At 41.5% G+C, this 16,260-nt stretch overlaps 1 protein-coding gene across 1 annotated transcript; it reads right to left on the reverse strand.

Annotated features, from left to right (window-relative positions):
- Positions 1 to 1,999: 1,999 nt before the first annotated feature.
- LOC133546470 (oocyte zinc finger protein XlCOF22-like) lies at positions 2,000 to 15,667 on the reverse strand. The gene is made up of 3 exons (XM_061892236.1): positions 15,535 to 15,667; positions 12,607 to 12,829; positions 2,000 to 3,456 (listed from the first exon to the last, which is right to left on the reverse strand). Exons 2-3 carry the CDS (start codon positions 12,827 to 12,829, stop codon positions 2,135 to 2,137), a joined length of 1,545 nt encoding a protein of 514 aa, XP_061748220.1. The 5' UTR covers positions 15,535 to 15,667; the 3' UTR covers positions 2,000 to 2,134.
- Between the last annotated feature and the right edge of the window lie 593 nt (positions 15,668 to 16,260).

Genomic DNA, 16,260 nt, shown 5'->3' on the forward strand with positions numbered 1-16,260 from the left:
TGCCACCCAGCGGCCGTTGGAAAGAATGCATACATTTTGTTTTGACCTCCTTAAAGCTGCTTTTTACTTTCTGTCCTGTTTGTGTCCAAGTCTGTAGTGTGGGCCATAGGACAGAAGGAAGACATTTTGTTAATAGACTGTGGAGGGCAGCAATACACCTAAGATGTTCTACTAGTCTGCTGGAAATAGAAAGGAGGAGAAAGCAAGATGGCGTTTGATGGAGAAAGTCTAAACGTGGGCATTATTGTTCTGTATTTTTAATCAGTGCATACATGTGCACATTTATGTCCTTTAATGGAGTAAACATCAAAAATAATTGTTTGTATCTGAATGCACTTTGTATTTAACACCACCATTCTTAAATATGTTGTTTGTAAGAATGTGGGTGTTGTTGAGAAGATGATGCAGGTGTTCTGTCCAATTTAGCTAACTGTAAAAATGTGTTACTTAATCTAGTTTATTAGTAAAATAAATTGTTTTCCTGAATTATATTCTCCTCCCTTTATCCAGACAGTCATTAGGACAAAATACCCTGGGAGGAATTTGCCCTTTAAAAAGGGAAACCTATTCACTGTGGCAGGAAAATATCAAGATGAATTGATCACATTTGTATAATCGGCTACGAGGCATTTTATTGTCATTGTACAGCACTTATCTTTGGGCTGATACTGATACTGATACTGTGTTGACCATTTTGATGATTGAATGTCCAGTACTGTAGAAATGTGTTTGGATATGACAATCCCTTTATTCCAAGCTATCAAAATGAAATGAAAAGTAGGTTCTAGAACATTATGTATGCTGACCTTGGCTTGAATGGCACATTGTCACAGCAGTGAGACCTGACCACACACCACACCACACGCTCCAAAACTGTTTGTCCTCCATGCAATCACCCCCCAGTGTTCCCAGCTGAACACAATTAAAGGAGGCTACCATGGCAACCGCACCATAGCAACAGTCCCATCCCTGTCGACACTTCCTGGTTCTCAACAGGAAGTGGGCGGAGCAATCTGCAGAAAGGGAAATTCAGCATGAACTGAAGCCAGCAATCAATCAGAGAAAACTAAATAAAAACAATATAAGCAAATAAGGAAATTTGGCTCCAACAGTCAGTTTTCGTCTTTTGGTGCAGTTGACCTTGTTCTTACATTTCTCCTTCCTCCTAGAGTTCCTGTGTTGCCTTTGTGGGCGGAGTTGTGGGACGTGCACAGCTGCTTCCAATTGACCCTGGTGCTACTTAAGCAGCACCTTGACAGCTGGATGGCACTCGGCGATTCTACTCCACGCCAGTTGATTCCATGCTTTGAGTATTTTGCTACCTTGGCCATTCCCAGTGCCATCCATCTTGGTGTTGTTGTGTATTGTGCACGTCTTGTAACTCCAAACCAAGTTTAGTTCATTTTTGTATAGAAGTAGCTTTTGTTATTTTTTCCAAAATGCACATTTAGTCTTCTCTTTTTCGCACCATTGTTTTTTGTTTCCTACTGTTTGGATTGTTTTTGTGAGTAGATTTCCGCAGTAAAAGAAGTGTGAACAGCACTCTGACAGAAGGAGTTCCTCCAAAACGCAACACCCTTTGGCGGACAAGTATGTGATTAAATGCTATACATATAAAATGAAAGAGACAAGTGGTAGAACAAATGGATGGATGTACAGTAAAGCTCTGTGGGATGATGTACATAATTAACTTTTCCCAAACATTCCAAACGTTCCCATGTTTTCTGAAATTGATAATGTTTGAGGAATTCTAAAAAAGGGGGATAAATCATGAACAACTTTAAAAAACACTTGTCATGTGTAGTACTTGACTGAAAAAAGGTAATAATCTAAAATATCTCATCTATAAATCTTAGAAACTATGTGCTGATGTTTTTAGAAGGTCAAAGTTAAAGTCTGGACAGTTTATTTCAAATCCTGCAGTTTCATTTGCTGCTGCTGTTCTCACCAGCACACTTGTGTTTCTTACACTGGTACTTAGAAGACAATCTTTCACCACACACACTGCAACTCAACACTTTCTCTCCTGGGTGTCTTCTCATGTGTCTTTTCAAATGCTGACTTTGTAAAAAACTTTTACAACATACTGAACATGTAAAAGGTTTTTCTCGAGTGTGTGTTCTCACGTGTTCTTTCAAATAGTGCCGTTGCGCAAAATATTTACTGCAGATTGAACAGGAAAAGGTTTTTCTCCAGTGTGTATTCTCATGTGCTTTTTGAAATTTTCCCTTCGAGTAAAATCTTTACCGCAGATTGAACATGAAAAAGGTTTTTCTCCAGTGTGTGTTCTCATGTGTACTTTCAAATGTGGCCTCTGAGTAAAATCTTTACCACAGATAGAACATGAAAAAGGTTTTTCTCCAGTGTGTGTTCTCATGTGTACTTTTAAATCTGGCCTCTGAGTAAAATGTTTACCGCAGTTTGAACATGAAAAAGGTTTTTCACCAGTGTGTGTTCTCATGTGTACTTTCAAATGTTGACTTTCTCTAAAACCTTTACCACAGATTGAACAGGAAAAAGGTTTTTCACTGGTGTGTGTTCTCATGTGTACCTTCAAATTGATACTTTGTGTAAAACCTTTACTACAGAGTGAACAAGAAAAAGGTTTTTCTCTAGTGTGTGTTCTAATATGTATTTTCAAACTCTGACTTTGTGTAAAACCTTTACCACAGGTTGAACAGGAAAAACGTTTTTCACAAGTGTGTGTTCTCATGTGTACTTTCAAACTATGACCTACTGTAAAACCTTTACCACAGATTGAACAAGAGAAAGGTTTTTCTCCAGTGTGTGTTCTCATGTGTGATTTTAGACGACAATGGTATTTAAAGGTTTTGTGACAGTGAGAACAAGTGAAGTGAGTGTTGTCAGTGTGACATGTCTTATCATCTTTAGAGTCTTCATCATCAGTGTCAGGAGAGTGTGACGTTGTGTCCTCACTATCTGATAGTGGAGCTAAGAGCTTGTCTGCTTGTGATCCTCCACAGTGGTCTCCATCAGCTTCTGTTGTCATGTGTTGTGTTGAGCTGCTGCTTGGAGGCTCCCCCCCTCCCCTCTCCTCACTTTCACCTTTCACCTCATCATCTTCACTCTTCACAGGGACACCAGTCACTGGGAACTCCTCCAACCATTTAGGCTGACTGATGCCCTCTTCCTCCTCTTCCTCTTTGATGTGCGGCGGCTCTTGGTCCTCCTCTTCCTCTTTAAAGTAAGGGGTCAGTAGGTCCTCCTCTTCCTCTTTAAAATGGGTTATTAGTGGCTTCTCCTCTTCCTTTTTAAAATTGGGGGTCAATGAGTCCTCCTCTTCCTCTTTGATGTGAGTGGTCAGTGGGTCATCCTCTTCCGCTTTAAAATGGGGGATCAGTGGGTGTTTCTTTTCCTTTTTAATGTGGGAGGGCTGTGGCTCCATCCTGAAGCTCCACTTCTGTTGCTCAGGGAGAAGATGTTCTTCACAGACATCTGCAGGCCACAAGAAGACAAACACGTTTTAGAAACATCCATCTGTGCTCAGTCACACAATGCATTCAGTACTTTTACATGCACTTAGGAAAAACAAGTTATCGTATGAACTGTCTTGAAATCTCAGTGACGCACAAACACGCTGCTCTTTACAACATTATTCACAGGAAAGGAAAAACAAACCAGCACAACAGGACTTTCTACAATGGATTGACGGTTGATGGTTTAAAATTGATTCTGTCATATATTATTTCTTATAGAATTATTAATAGAACCGTTTTAAAACAGGCTACACAGGCTCCTAATTTAGTTGATGAAATATGCAGTAAAATATTTCATCATTTCCAGTATTATTTTCTCAAATAAAGCAACCAGATATTAACAGTAAATAAACAAGTACATTAATAATAATTGTTTCGCCAAATTAATACAATTATAAATGACACAATATGTTACTGCATATGTCAGCTGCCAAATTAGGAGCTTTTGTAACCCATTTTGAAATTCTTCTATTAGCAATCATATACCAAATGATATATCGTAACATATATTGTTATTAAGATATAGATTTTAAGTCATATGGCCCATACCAAACATTGTTTCCCCGAGTCATTTTGTTTGGCCCACCAAATATATTTATTTTTATATTCTTTAGATGTGTGTGTATGTTTAAAATGTGGGACTACTGTTCTACATCACGTGGAAGTGTACATTTAAACCAATGTGGGTGGCACTGGGAGCAGGTGGGTAAAGTGTCTTGCCCAAGGACACAATGGCTCAGATGGCAGAAGCTGGGATTGAACCTGGAACCCTCAAGTTGCTGGCATGGCCGCGCTACCAACCGAGCTATACTGCCAGGCCACCTTAACAACATCAACACATTACCCACCGCCTAAACTAAAGTCTTAAAAAAACCAAAACATTTTTGGTTTTTTTTTGTCCTGTCCGGCTTCTCAGGCAAATCATATAGTCGATGTAGATGCCCATATCGCATGTTCACATTTACTTTACAAAAGAGAAGTGTAGGATACTTCTCTGGTTGCCTTATTTGTATTTGACTTCATTAGACGTATTGATATTATCATTTTGTGCTAAACTAAAGTCTTAACAAGCTGGTACGCTTCGTACTGCCTCTGTCTCTGTCACTATGTCTCTGCAGCCCCCACCATTGTCCCACCCACACAACCATCTGATTGGTTACAGGCAAAGCGGTAAGAGCCAATCAGCAGTGCGTATTCAGAGTGCATGGAATCAGGGCTCACGGCAGAGGCAGGCAGAGAGGAGAGACGGTGCATGTTAGCAGAAAGGTGTTCAGCAGGTGAGCATAATGCAGCGGACGATCCCCATATCATAATAAACACCTCCCAGTCAACTACTTGTAACATCACTATGAGCCCGTTGACGATCTGGAGGTATAGGCAGTAGCTCAGCTCGCTCACAGTCCTCGAGGTGAAGGCTGATTAGCTTTTAGCGTAACGTTAGCTCATTTTGCGATGTGTGCGTGCGTGTGTGCGTGCGTGTGTGTGTGTGTGTGTGTGTGTGTGTGTGTGTGCGTGCGTGCGTGCGTGCGTGTGTGTGTGTGTGTGTGTGTGCGTGCGTGTGTGTGTGTGTGTGTGTGTTACGGACAGTAAAGCCCTGTCTGTCTGAGAGAAAGACAAGCATTATTGACCGATAGTTAACATCTAAGTTATTTCACTTAACCTTTTTCTGTGTTGACGCAGCAAAAAGTCAGTGAGTCCTACTCTTCCTCTTTATTGTGAGTGGAGCTGTGACTCCTCTTTCTCTGTAAGGTAAGGGAGGGCTGTGATTCATTTGTCTCCTTAATGTGAGAGCTATCTGGCTCCTCCTTCCCTTTAATGTGGGGTTGCTTTGAATCCTCTTCCTCTTTAATCTTGGGGTACTGCAGAACCTCCATTTCCTTTTTAATATAAGGGGTTGTGACTGATTCTGCTCCATCCTTGAGGTCCGCTCTTGCTGCTCAGGGAAATGTTCTTCAATACACAAGTTAGACGAACAAATGCTTTAGAAAAGTCCAGATTTACCCAGTCACATGACATTTTGTCCTGCACGGGTATATATTCTGATAATGTCTCTGAGGATTTTATCAGTCCCCACGTTGACATTCAAGATGTCAAAACCATACGGTACATCAGGGAAGCAATACAAAAACTCATGAAAAAAATAAACACAGCAGTAAAACACTTACATACAAACAAGACAGCTGCTTGTACACCCGAAAGAGAACAAAGAACAGTGTCTAAGAGGAGCATCAACATTTGCATTTAAATTGTAAAATCCTGTTTATGATTTATTTACTCTACTTATTTAAATATGAACATTTTCCTTTAGGAAACTTTTACGATTTCTGTGTTGTTGTAGCTGGTATGCTGCAATTTTTTTTTTTTCCCCCAAGATGGTGACCCTGTAGTGGCTGCTGTTGGCAGGAGCTCTGTGCTCTTGTGTCATCCTTTTGTGTTTCCATCTTCTTTTCATGTGTTTATATACATATATATATATATATATATATATATATATATATATATATATATACATATATATATATATATATATATTTTTTTTGCCTTTTGGTCCGGACCTTTTGGGACTGTGTGACAAGGGGTGGTACTTTCGTGACTTCTGCGGTGCTTTTTTTGGACTTCTGGATCTGCCTCCCGAGAGCCTTTTGGCCATGGAGACCGGCTGCTGGGTCTCTGCCACACCAGAATCCGTTTGGAGAGACTGGAGGAGATGCAGATGAAGAGACAGGACTGCGGAGCTAGCACTGAGCGCCGGGACGGAAAAGCTTCACAGTGTCTTGGCTGAATGAGCAGGTATCGGACACCTCGGTCTCTTTGGACATATCCTCACTCATCCATGCGGACTGGACACTGGCCGAGACTTGGTCGGCGGCCGAGGGTGGAGTCGGCTCTCTTGGTTGCTTTGTTGGGTCTGCTCCCGTCTCTGGCCAAGCTCCCTTCACCCCAACAGACAATGGTGTGGAACACCACAAAAGCCACCACAGTGTATTTGTTTCTTTTACTTTTTATTCATGTATGTATGTAGAAGTGTCTGGTTGCATCAGCTCTGCTCTTTTAATGTCCTTTGTCTTCTTTGAAGTTTCCCTCTTACACATGAAAGAGGGATGTATGCTAGGGCTATAAGTTGTTTTTTTCCCTTGGCCTCAGTCTGGACCCCCTCTCCAAGGGCCCAGGCTGAGACCGATTTTAAATTTTTTCTCACATTCCCCCCACTTGTTTACCTGTATGTATCTCACCTTTTTTGCAAGGGGCGCCGCAAGTTGGCAGACCCGTCAGCGATCCTGTTCTGTCTCCCTGGAATGTTTGTCTGACCTTGAATGGGATTGTGCTGAAAATGTTTATTTCCCCTCAGGGATTAATAAAGTATGTCTGATTCTGATGTTTGATATCAACAAAACATAGCTAATTAGTAGAAATGAACTAGATTAAATCATCTCTCAAAGGTGTTGAGACATTGATGGACAGCGGAGAAGTAACTAAATCCAAATTAAAAAATGATTTTATTTTTTATAAGATATTTAGACTTAGACTTCCTTTTTATTGTCATTCAAAGTTGAACTTTACAGTACAAATAAGAACGCAATTTCGTTGCATTATCTCTTGGTAGTGCAGGATAAAAAAAAAACAATAAGGTGCAGATATACAGTTGTGATCCAAATTATTAAACCGCCACACAATTTTGGTGTTTTAGCAAGTTGGACATTTATTCCGTATTTTGTTTATAGTCATATCAAATAAAGATGTTTCAAATAGACAAATGCAACTCAAATCTTAACACTGTATTTTACAAAATACCAAAAAAGGACATTTTTCTTAATATCTCATTGACAAAATTATTCAACCCCTTGCAGATCATAACTCTTAAGAACAGAATTTGAATAAGGTCTTTTCAATCAGGTGTTGAACACACCTGTAGATGTGATTAGAACCATAACGAGCAACAATTAAAGTGATTGAAAAAGACTGACGCTCAGCTTCTTGTAGATGGTCAATGGTGTATTTGCAACATGGTGAAGTCCAAGGAGTGGTCAAAGAAGTCAAGAGAGGAGGTAATTTCTCTTCATAAGAAAGGATATGGATATAAGAAAATAGCAAAGACATTACACATTCCAAGAGACACAGTTGGGAGCATAATTGGCAAGTTTAAAGCTAAAGGCACAGTGGAAACACTACCTGGGCGTGGTAGAAAGAGGATGCTGTGTGTGTACAGTGATGAAAAACCCCCGGGTAACAACTGAGGAACTACAACAGGACATTGCAGAGGGGGGAACGCAGGTTTCGTCCCAGACAATAAGGCGCGCACTACGAGATGAAGGCCTCCATGCCAAAACTCCCAGGCGCACCCCACTTCTGACTACCAGGCACAAGGAAAATAGACTCCAGTATGCCAAAAAATCATCTGGACAAACCCCAAATGTTTTGGGAAACTGTTCTATGGAGTGATGAGACAAAACTGGAAATCTTTGGGCCTATGAATCAACGTTATGTCTGGAGGAGAAAAAAATGAAGCTTACAAAGAGAAGAACACCATTCCTACTGTTAAGCATGGTGGGGGGTCAATCATGCTCTGGGACTGTTGCTCTGCCTCAGGTACCTGATAATCTTTTCCGTCGTCCTCACCACTCTCTGGAGAGACTTCCAGTCTGAGCCATTGCAGGCTCCAGTCCAGACAGAGATGCTGTTGGTCAGCAGGCTCTCTATAGTTCCTCTGTAGAATGTGCTGAGAATGGGGGGAGGGAGCTGTGCTCTTTACATCCGACGCAAAAAGTGCATGCGCTGCTGAGCTCTTTTTACGAGATCTCCGGTGTGTAGGGACAAGGTTATATTGTCAGTAATCTGCACCCCCAGGAACTTGGTGCTGCTTACCATCTCCACCGCTGTGCCGTTGATGAAGAGTGAAGTGTGGCTGGACCGGTGCTTCCTGAAGTCAACGATGACCTCCTTGGTCTTGTCGACGTTCAGGACCAGGTTGTTGGTTCTGCACCAGTCAACCAGATGTTTCACCACCTCCCTGCGAGATGTTGAAGATGTCTGTGAGAACCCCCGCCAACTGGTCTGCACATCCCTGAAGCACCTGGCCCGGAATGTCATCAGGTCCGGGGGTTCACTTTCCTCAGGGTATTCAGGACATCCGCTGTGTCCAAGTTGAGCGGCTGCTCATCAGAGCGAGGGGTGTTTTTTCTCGCCGGAGTGATGGATTTTCTCGCCGGAGGGGTGTTAAGTGCCTCAAACCTTTCAAAGTAGTTGTTTAGGTCATTTAGGAAGCTGATACTGTTGTCACAGGGATGGGGGGCAGCTTTATAGTCCGTGATGACCTGTATGCCCTGCCACATTTGTCGAGTGTTCGTGGGGTTCTGGAAGAAGTCCTGCACTTTCTGACTGTGAGCACCTTTGCAACCTTAATGGCACGGTTCAGGTTAGCTCTGGCTGTTTTTACTGCTACCATGTCGCTAGACTTAAACGCCTTGTTCCGAGCCTTCAGCATTGCACGCAGTACCTCACTGTTCATCCATCCAGAGTTTCTCGTTGGCCCGTGTGGGGATGTTCTTGATAATAATAATAATAATAATAATAATGGATTCGATTTATATCGCGCTTTTCTATTGTTAGATACTCAAAGCGCTCACAGAGAAGTGGGAAGCCATCATTCATTCACACCTGGTGGTGGTAAGCTACATCTGTAGCTGCCCTGGGGTAGACCAACGGAAGCGTGGCTGCCAGTTTGCGCCTACGGCCCCTCCTACCACCACCAATCATTCATTCATCATTCATTCACCAGTGTGAGCGGCACCACGGGCAAGGGTGAAGTGTCCTGCCCAAGGACACAACGGCAGCGATTTGGATGTTAATAGGTGGGAAGCGAACCTGCAACCCCCCGGTTTCTGGCACGGCCGCTCTACCCACTACGCCATGCCGCCCCTAATCTGATCACACTGACATCCTCCATGCACTTCTGAATGTATGCGGACACAGACTTTGCATACTCCTCCACACATGTGTTATGATTATCGGTGACGGCTGCCTTGAACATGTCCCAGTCTGTGGTTCCGAAGCAGTCTTGTAATGCTTCCATTGCTCCCTCTGGCCAGGTCCTCACCTGCTTCACTGTAGCTTGCTTTCTGATCAGCAGGGGCTTGTATGCAGGAATTAGCATCACATATAGATGGTCTGAGGAGCCCAGGTGGGGGCGTGGTGCAGCTTTATACGCCTGTTTAATATTACTATAAACCAAGTCCAGCTTGCTTCCATCCCTGGTTGCAAAATTCACATATTGATGGAAATGAGGGAAAACTGTTTTCATGTAAGCTTGATTAAAATCCCCTGCAACGATGAAAACTTCCTCTGGATGTGTAGTTTGCAGTTCATTGATGGAGCAGCACAAAGCATTCAAAGCTTCTTTGGTGTGAGCACTGGGGGGAATGTACACTGTTGTGAAGATCATAGCACTGAATTCCCGAGGTAAATAAAATGGCCTGCATTTTATAGTTAATATTTCTACATCGGGAGAGCAGTGACATGAGACGTTCTTCCCGTTGTTGCACCAGTTGTTATTGATGTATATACAAACACCACCGCCTCGGGATTTACCAGTGAGAGTGCTGCTCCTATCCGACCCAAACATAGTTAGCTCCTCGATGCTAACTGCCTCGCCCGGGACGAATGGTTTCAGCCACGTTTCTGTGAGAAATATGGCGCAGCAGTCTCTCATCTAGATAGATAAATAGATAGATAGATAGATAGTACTTTATTGATTCCTTCAGGAGAGTTCCCTCAGGAAAATTAAAATTCCAGCAGCAGTGTCTTGCATATGAATCCAGCGTCAGGTAGTCCAGTTTGTTCTCCAGTGAGCGGACATTTGAGAGCAGGATGGAAGGAAGCGGCGTTCTGTGAGGATTAGCCTTTAGCTTTGTTGTTAGCCCCGCTCGGCATCTCCGTTTCTGTTTCTGATCCCACCGCTTATGTCTCCTCTGTCTGCGGTCCCCTCTGGTACTAGGCTCCGCTGCCTCACAGGCCGCTGGATGTAGCCGGCGTAGTATTCCCAGGATAGCGAGGAGGTCCAACGTATACGCATCTTTCGGTCTAATACTGCCCGATCCATCCACATCCAAAATTGTCTGGCGGTCCTACGTTACTACGGAGTGTCCACGCTGGAAGCCAGCCATGAAATTCACAGAAATTACTGGTAGATTTGCCAAAATGTTCTATTACTACCAAGAGCCTCTGCAGCCGCAGCCGAGCAGGGCGCCGCCATCTTGAGACCAATATCTGGCTTGTATCTTCAGTAGGGATGTAAATTTATAGATTTATGGATATGATACCCTAATCAATATTCCTTATCGATACCAGTATTTATCGGTACTCTTTTCGGTACTACATGTCATTTGTGGAAATAAAAAAGTGGAAAAGAGGCATTTTAAATAGCATTCCTATTTGCAGAAGAGGTTGAAGTCTTAAAGAAGTCAACTATGTGTGCAGTGCAAGGTGAAATGCAGTTATGTCATCTTCTTCTCAATAACACACACATCAAACTTTTGTTGCTTCCTTATTTGTCATCATTCAAAGCTGATTGTAATGTGTAGCAGCGGCAGCTGAACTCAATGTGACAACGTGTCATAGTTACCTCAGTCAGCTGGAATTAAAAATACAAATAGTTGTGTCGTTAGTCCAGAATCTTCACGGTCTTCATGGACAACATAATTAAAGGCCTACTGAAATGAGATGTTCTTATTTAAACGGGGACAGCAGGTCCATTCTATGTGTCATACTTGATCATTTTGCGATATTGCCATATTTTTGCTGAAAGGATTTAGTAGAGAACATCCACGATAAAGTTTGCAACTTTCGGTGCTAAGAGAAAAGCCCTGACTCTACCGGAAGTCGCAGACGATGACGTCACAAGTGTGGGGGCTCCTCACATATTCACATTGATTTTAATGGGAGCCTCCAACAAAAAGTGCTATTCGGACAGGAGAAAACGACAATTTCCCCTTTAATTTGAGTGAGGATGAAAGATTTGTGGTTGAAGGTATTGATAGCGACGGACTAGAAAAAAAAAAAAACGCGATTGCATTGGGACGGATTCTGATGTTTTTAGACACATTTACTAGGATAATTCTGGGAAATCCCTTATCTTTCTATTGTGTTGCTATTGTTTTAGTGAGTTAAATAGTACCTGATAGTCGGAGGTGTGTCTCCACGGGTGTCTTGACGCCAGTGTCTCAGAGGAGTCGACGGCAGCTTTATGGATGGCACAAGCTCAGCTTTTCTCCGGTAAGAAGCGACGTTTTAACCACAATTATCTCACCGAAACCTGCTGGTTGACGTGTGGTCGTGATTCATGTTCTCTTGACCGCGCTCTGATCCATAGGAAAGTTTCACCTCCGGGAATTTTAAACAAGGAATCACCGTGTGTTTGTGTGGCTAAAGGGTAAAGCTTCCCAACTCCATCTTTCTACTGTGACTTCTCCAATATTAATTGAACAAATTGCAAAAGATTCAGCAACACAGATCTCCAAAATACTGTGTAATTATGCCGTTAAAGCAGACGACTTTTAGCTGTGTGTGTGTGCAGCGCTCATACTTCCTATAAACCCGTGACGTCTTGCGTAGACGTCATCGTAACACAACGTTTTTAAGACGAAACTCCCGGGAAATTTAAAATTGCAATTTAGTAAACTAAAAAGGCCGTATTGGCATGTGTTGCAATGTTAATATTTCATCATTGATATATAAACTATCAGACTGCGTGGTGGCTAGTAGTGGCTTTCAGTAGGCCTTTAGGAACCAGTACTAAAAAAAAAATGGTACTTGGTATACATCTCTTATCTTCACCACTAAACCTTTGAAATATGCTGACATATGTGCTGCTAAGGTAAATAAACAGTAGCCATATTGAATGTTTGCCTTCATTTGACCAGGTGAGGTAAGGAGGACGGCCTCTAGGTCACATGGTTACACCCCAGCAATTACACTGTTGATGATTGATGAGCATTCATTTTTAAATGGTGGTGTTAAAAAGCAAACATATCTCCATCTTTAGTGATAAATGTGTCCCCCGGATGAACATGTGTCACAAACATTGTATTAGATGATATGTGGATGTTGTGCTTACTTGGACTGTGATGAAGCTGTGAGGACTCAGGTGGTTTGTCTTCATGCTCTTCAGTCTTCACAGAGACAACAGTCAGTGGAAACTTGCTGACATCAGCCTCCTCCTGCCCTACAGGACACTCTCCCTCCTGACTGATCCACACTTCCTCCTCTTCCTCTTTAATGTGGGGGGGCTGTGGATCCTCCTGCTGCTGAAGGGGACGTTCTTCTTGACGAGCGTTCATCTGTTGGACGTCCGCAAGACAACACAAACAAACTTCAGCTCAGATGTGTCAAATGTTGTTTAGTCTATCAAATATAAAATTTTCCAAGTGGACTGACACCACTCTGTGGTGATGTTCTTCTACACATGGAATAATCATCAGTTATTGATTATTATGAATTGTGTCATTGATCCTGTTTTCTGCATTTACATTAATTATTGTTTAAAAAGTAACAACTTATAGAAAACCTCCTGCTGGGATTTTAATACCGTCATGACTGCATGAAGTCAGTCTGCACGTATAAAAGTGTCATTGTGCTGCAGCATCAAGTGACGCCAACTGGCTCCTCCCACTACCAACCTACCAGCCAACCTTGACGTGCACCTCCAAAATAGTCCCACCTCACGTCAACGGTGACCAGGACTACAGAGCTGTGGTCGGTTGGCTTTACTTTTACGCACAATATCCTCTCCTTGTTTTTCCTTCTGCAAAAGCAACATTTTTAGCCCAACAGACAAGAAACAGAAGTGCAGCGAAGCACGTGTAACAAGTGCCAGCGAGTGTGGCCGTGTGATAGTATGTTGCTTGAACCTCACTCACACCTTAAGGAATGTGCTGGCGTGAGAATATATATATATATATATATATATATATATATATATATATATATATATATATTAGGGGTGGGCAAATTAATTACGAGTTAATTCATCACTCTATTAACACCGACAATTATTTTATCTCACATTTGCGTATGTTGTTTACATGCTTTTATTTTGTTAACGCCTTTTCGTAACAAGATGGCGTCGCCCGGCGTCGAGGGGCTCTTGCTAAAGATGGAACATTTGGCAAAAATACCGGACAATTCTGCAAATTTCATGGCTGGCTTACAGCGTGGTCACTCCGGGATCACTTACGACCGCCAGACAATTCTGGATGTGGATAGATCGGGCCGTTTTGGACTGAATGAGGCGTGCTTGCTAGACCGGCTAGCTAGCATGGGAATACTTTGCCGGCTACATCCAGCGGCCTGTGAAGCAGCGGAGTATTTGTGTTGTCTGTCTATTTATCAATAATGCAGACGAGGAGTGTTGGCTGAGTTCTTAACGTTTGCTTTCAGAGCGTGCATATCACAACATACAAGATGCTGTCATGGTGACACAACCTATACCGGGCTACCGCGCATGCTCGTCACTCCTGTTGCATGCTGGGTAGGGTAGTTCTTTTTTTCCCTGGCTCATAACATCACAATATAGTACCATGTATATGATGCGTTCAGTTTATCAAAGCACCAAGCAAACAATCGGAAAATTCCCATCATATCAATTCCTAGATATGGTCTTAATTATTTTAAGTGCACTACGCAGAATAAACACAACATTATTAATATTGCTACTACGGATAATTTGATCAAACATTCCCTAAAACAGCCCACTACCTATAATATAGGTTTTTTAAACATAAGACCCTGATAAAAAAAAATGTTTCTGCTGTTACCTCAGAAATTGCCTGTTCAGATGTTATGATTGTGGCTCAGAGATTTGTATGTAGATTATATTTATTTTCCATAACAAACAGGATAACTTAAATACCCTGGCAGTGGCAATTAGCTTAAATGTTTGTATTTACATTTTTGGAGTTGATTTTCATAAAATATGCTATTTAACTGCTACTGTTTAACAAGGACTGATTTAAATTGTGTTTGCACAACAAATGTTTTGGCCCTTTTGTTCATGTGAGAGAATATTCCAATAAAGGTGCACTACACACTACTTTTGAATTCATTATTGGGCTTTGTGTATACAATGCAGTTAATCGCGATTACTCGGAGAAATAGTGCGATTAACTTCGATTACAATTTTTAATCGTTACCCAGCCCTAATATATATATATATATATATATACATATATATATATATATATATATATATATATATATATTAGAATATTTGGGTACCTCATGATTTGATTACAAACAAAATATTGATGCATATTCAATTTGTGTGCAGTATATTAAAGCCATTTTTCATATTTAACATTTATTTAATTAAATATTTATTTTAGTCTGACTGAATAAGCATTAATCGCTTACAATTGTGCAAATAGTGTTTTCGTAATAACAAACACCAGTTGATTTAATTTCCATGATATGTCCACCCAATGCAGCTGAGATAGGCTCCAACACCCCCTGTCCCCCCTCGCAACCCCAAATAGGGACAAGCGGTAGAAAATGGATGGATGTTATCAAAGGAATAGAAGTGCATGCAAACATAATTTATATTTATTGTTAATAAAGTTGACACCAACACAAAATAGACCACTGCAATAATATTCTACTGTCATTATAATAATAATATTTGTAATTATTTTTGTTCATCCTGTAAAGCATCTTTGAGTACACTGAAAAGCGCTATACCAAATAAAATGTATTATTATTATTATTATACCATGTGACTTATTCCAGACTTAAATTACGAGACATTCGTTTCTTTCTAGTAACAAATATTTAATGATGTTAAGCGTGACTGTAATATACAACAAAAAACAGTTAAAGTATTAAATAAGTCAATATAATTCTCATAGAGAACATATAAAATACACTCCTCAAAAAAAAACGCTCGCATTTGCTACAAAGGCCTGCTAGCGGGCTAACGCTAGCACGTTAGCTTCGAACAACATATGAGGTAAATAAGATAAATAATATGAAAATATATCATGTATATTACCTCATAAGCCGCGTGTACAAGAGAGGAGTGGAATATATTCTTCCTATTGTTACACCAGCAACTCTTTTTTGTCTTCTGTGGCCGGGCGAAGGAAGTGTGCACCACTCACTAGTGTCCCAGTGAAACACGTGTTTGAAGGAAGTGTGCACCACTCACTATTGTCCCAGTGAAACACGTGTTTGAAGGAAGTGTGCACCACTCACTATTGTCCCAGTGAAACACGTGTTTGAAGGAAGTGTGCACCACTCACTATTGTCCCAGTGAAACACGTGCTGGGCCAACATTTTGTTCCGCGGTTGAGAACACCTCGATGACGTCACACAGGAGGAAGCACAAAACAAGATGGCGTCTGGCGGAGAATACGTTGTTTTGGTTATTATGGTTTCTAGGTCTTAATTACAACGTACATGTGCACATGTGTGTCGTTTAACGCAGTAAACGTCGTTATTAATTGTTATTGTATGCGGATGCATTAGTCTGAGTGCACTTTGACGTGCTAGCCTAGCCTGCTGGTTAGCTTAGCTTGTTAGCTGCTAACAAAGAGAGGCGGAAGTGATCGACACATCAAAGCAGAGATCCAATGTAAGTGTAAAGTGTTTTTATTGTGTGAACATGTCTACATTACAAATGACGTGAGTGTTGGTGACTCAAAAGAGGAGAAGGAGCGACAACATCAACTACTGGACACAGTTTTCTAGAAACATCAAATTGTGTTACACATCCATC

The sequence above is a fragment of the Nerophis ophidion genome, unplaced genomic scaffold (genome assembly GCF_033978795.1).
Source record: "Nerophis ophidion isolate RoL-2023_Sa unplaced genomic scaffold, RoL_Noph_v1.0 HiC_scaffold_30, whole genome shotgun sequence".
Taxonomy (NCBI): Eukaryota; Metazoa; Chordata; class Actinopteri; order Syngnathiformes; family Syngnathidae; genus Nerophis; species Nerophis ophidion.

Excerpts from the sequence above, each read along its gene's own strand:
- LOC133546470 (XM_061892236.1), bottom strand. The coding sequence starts at position 12,829 with ATGAACGCTCGTCAAGAAGAACGTCCCCTTCAGCAGCAGGAGGATCCA. Across the intron at positions 3,457-12,606 it reads ACAGCTTCATCACAGTCCAA|ATGTCTGTGAAGAACATCTT; the intron begins GTAAGCACAACA and ends TGTGGCCTGCAG.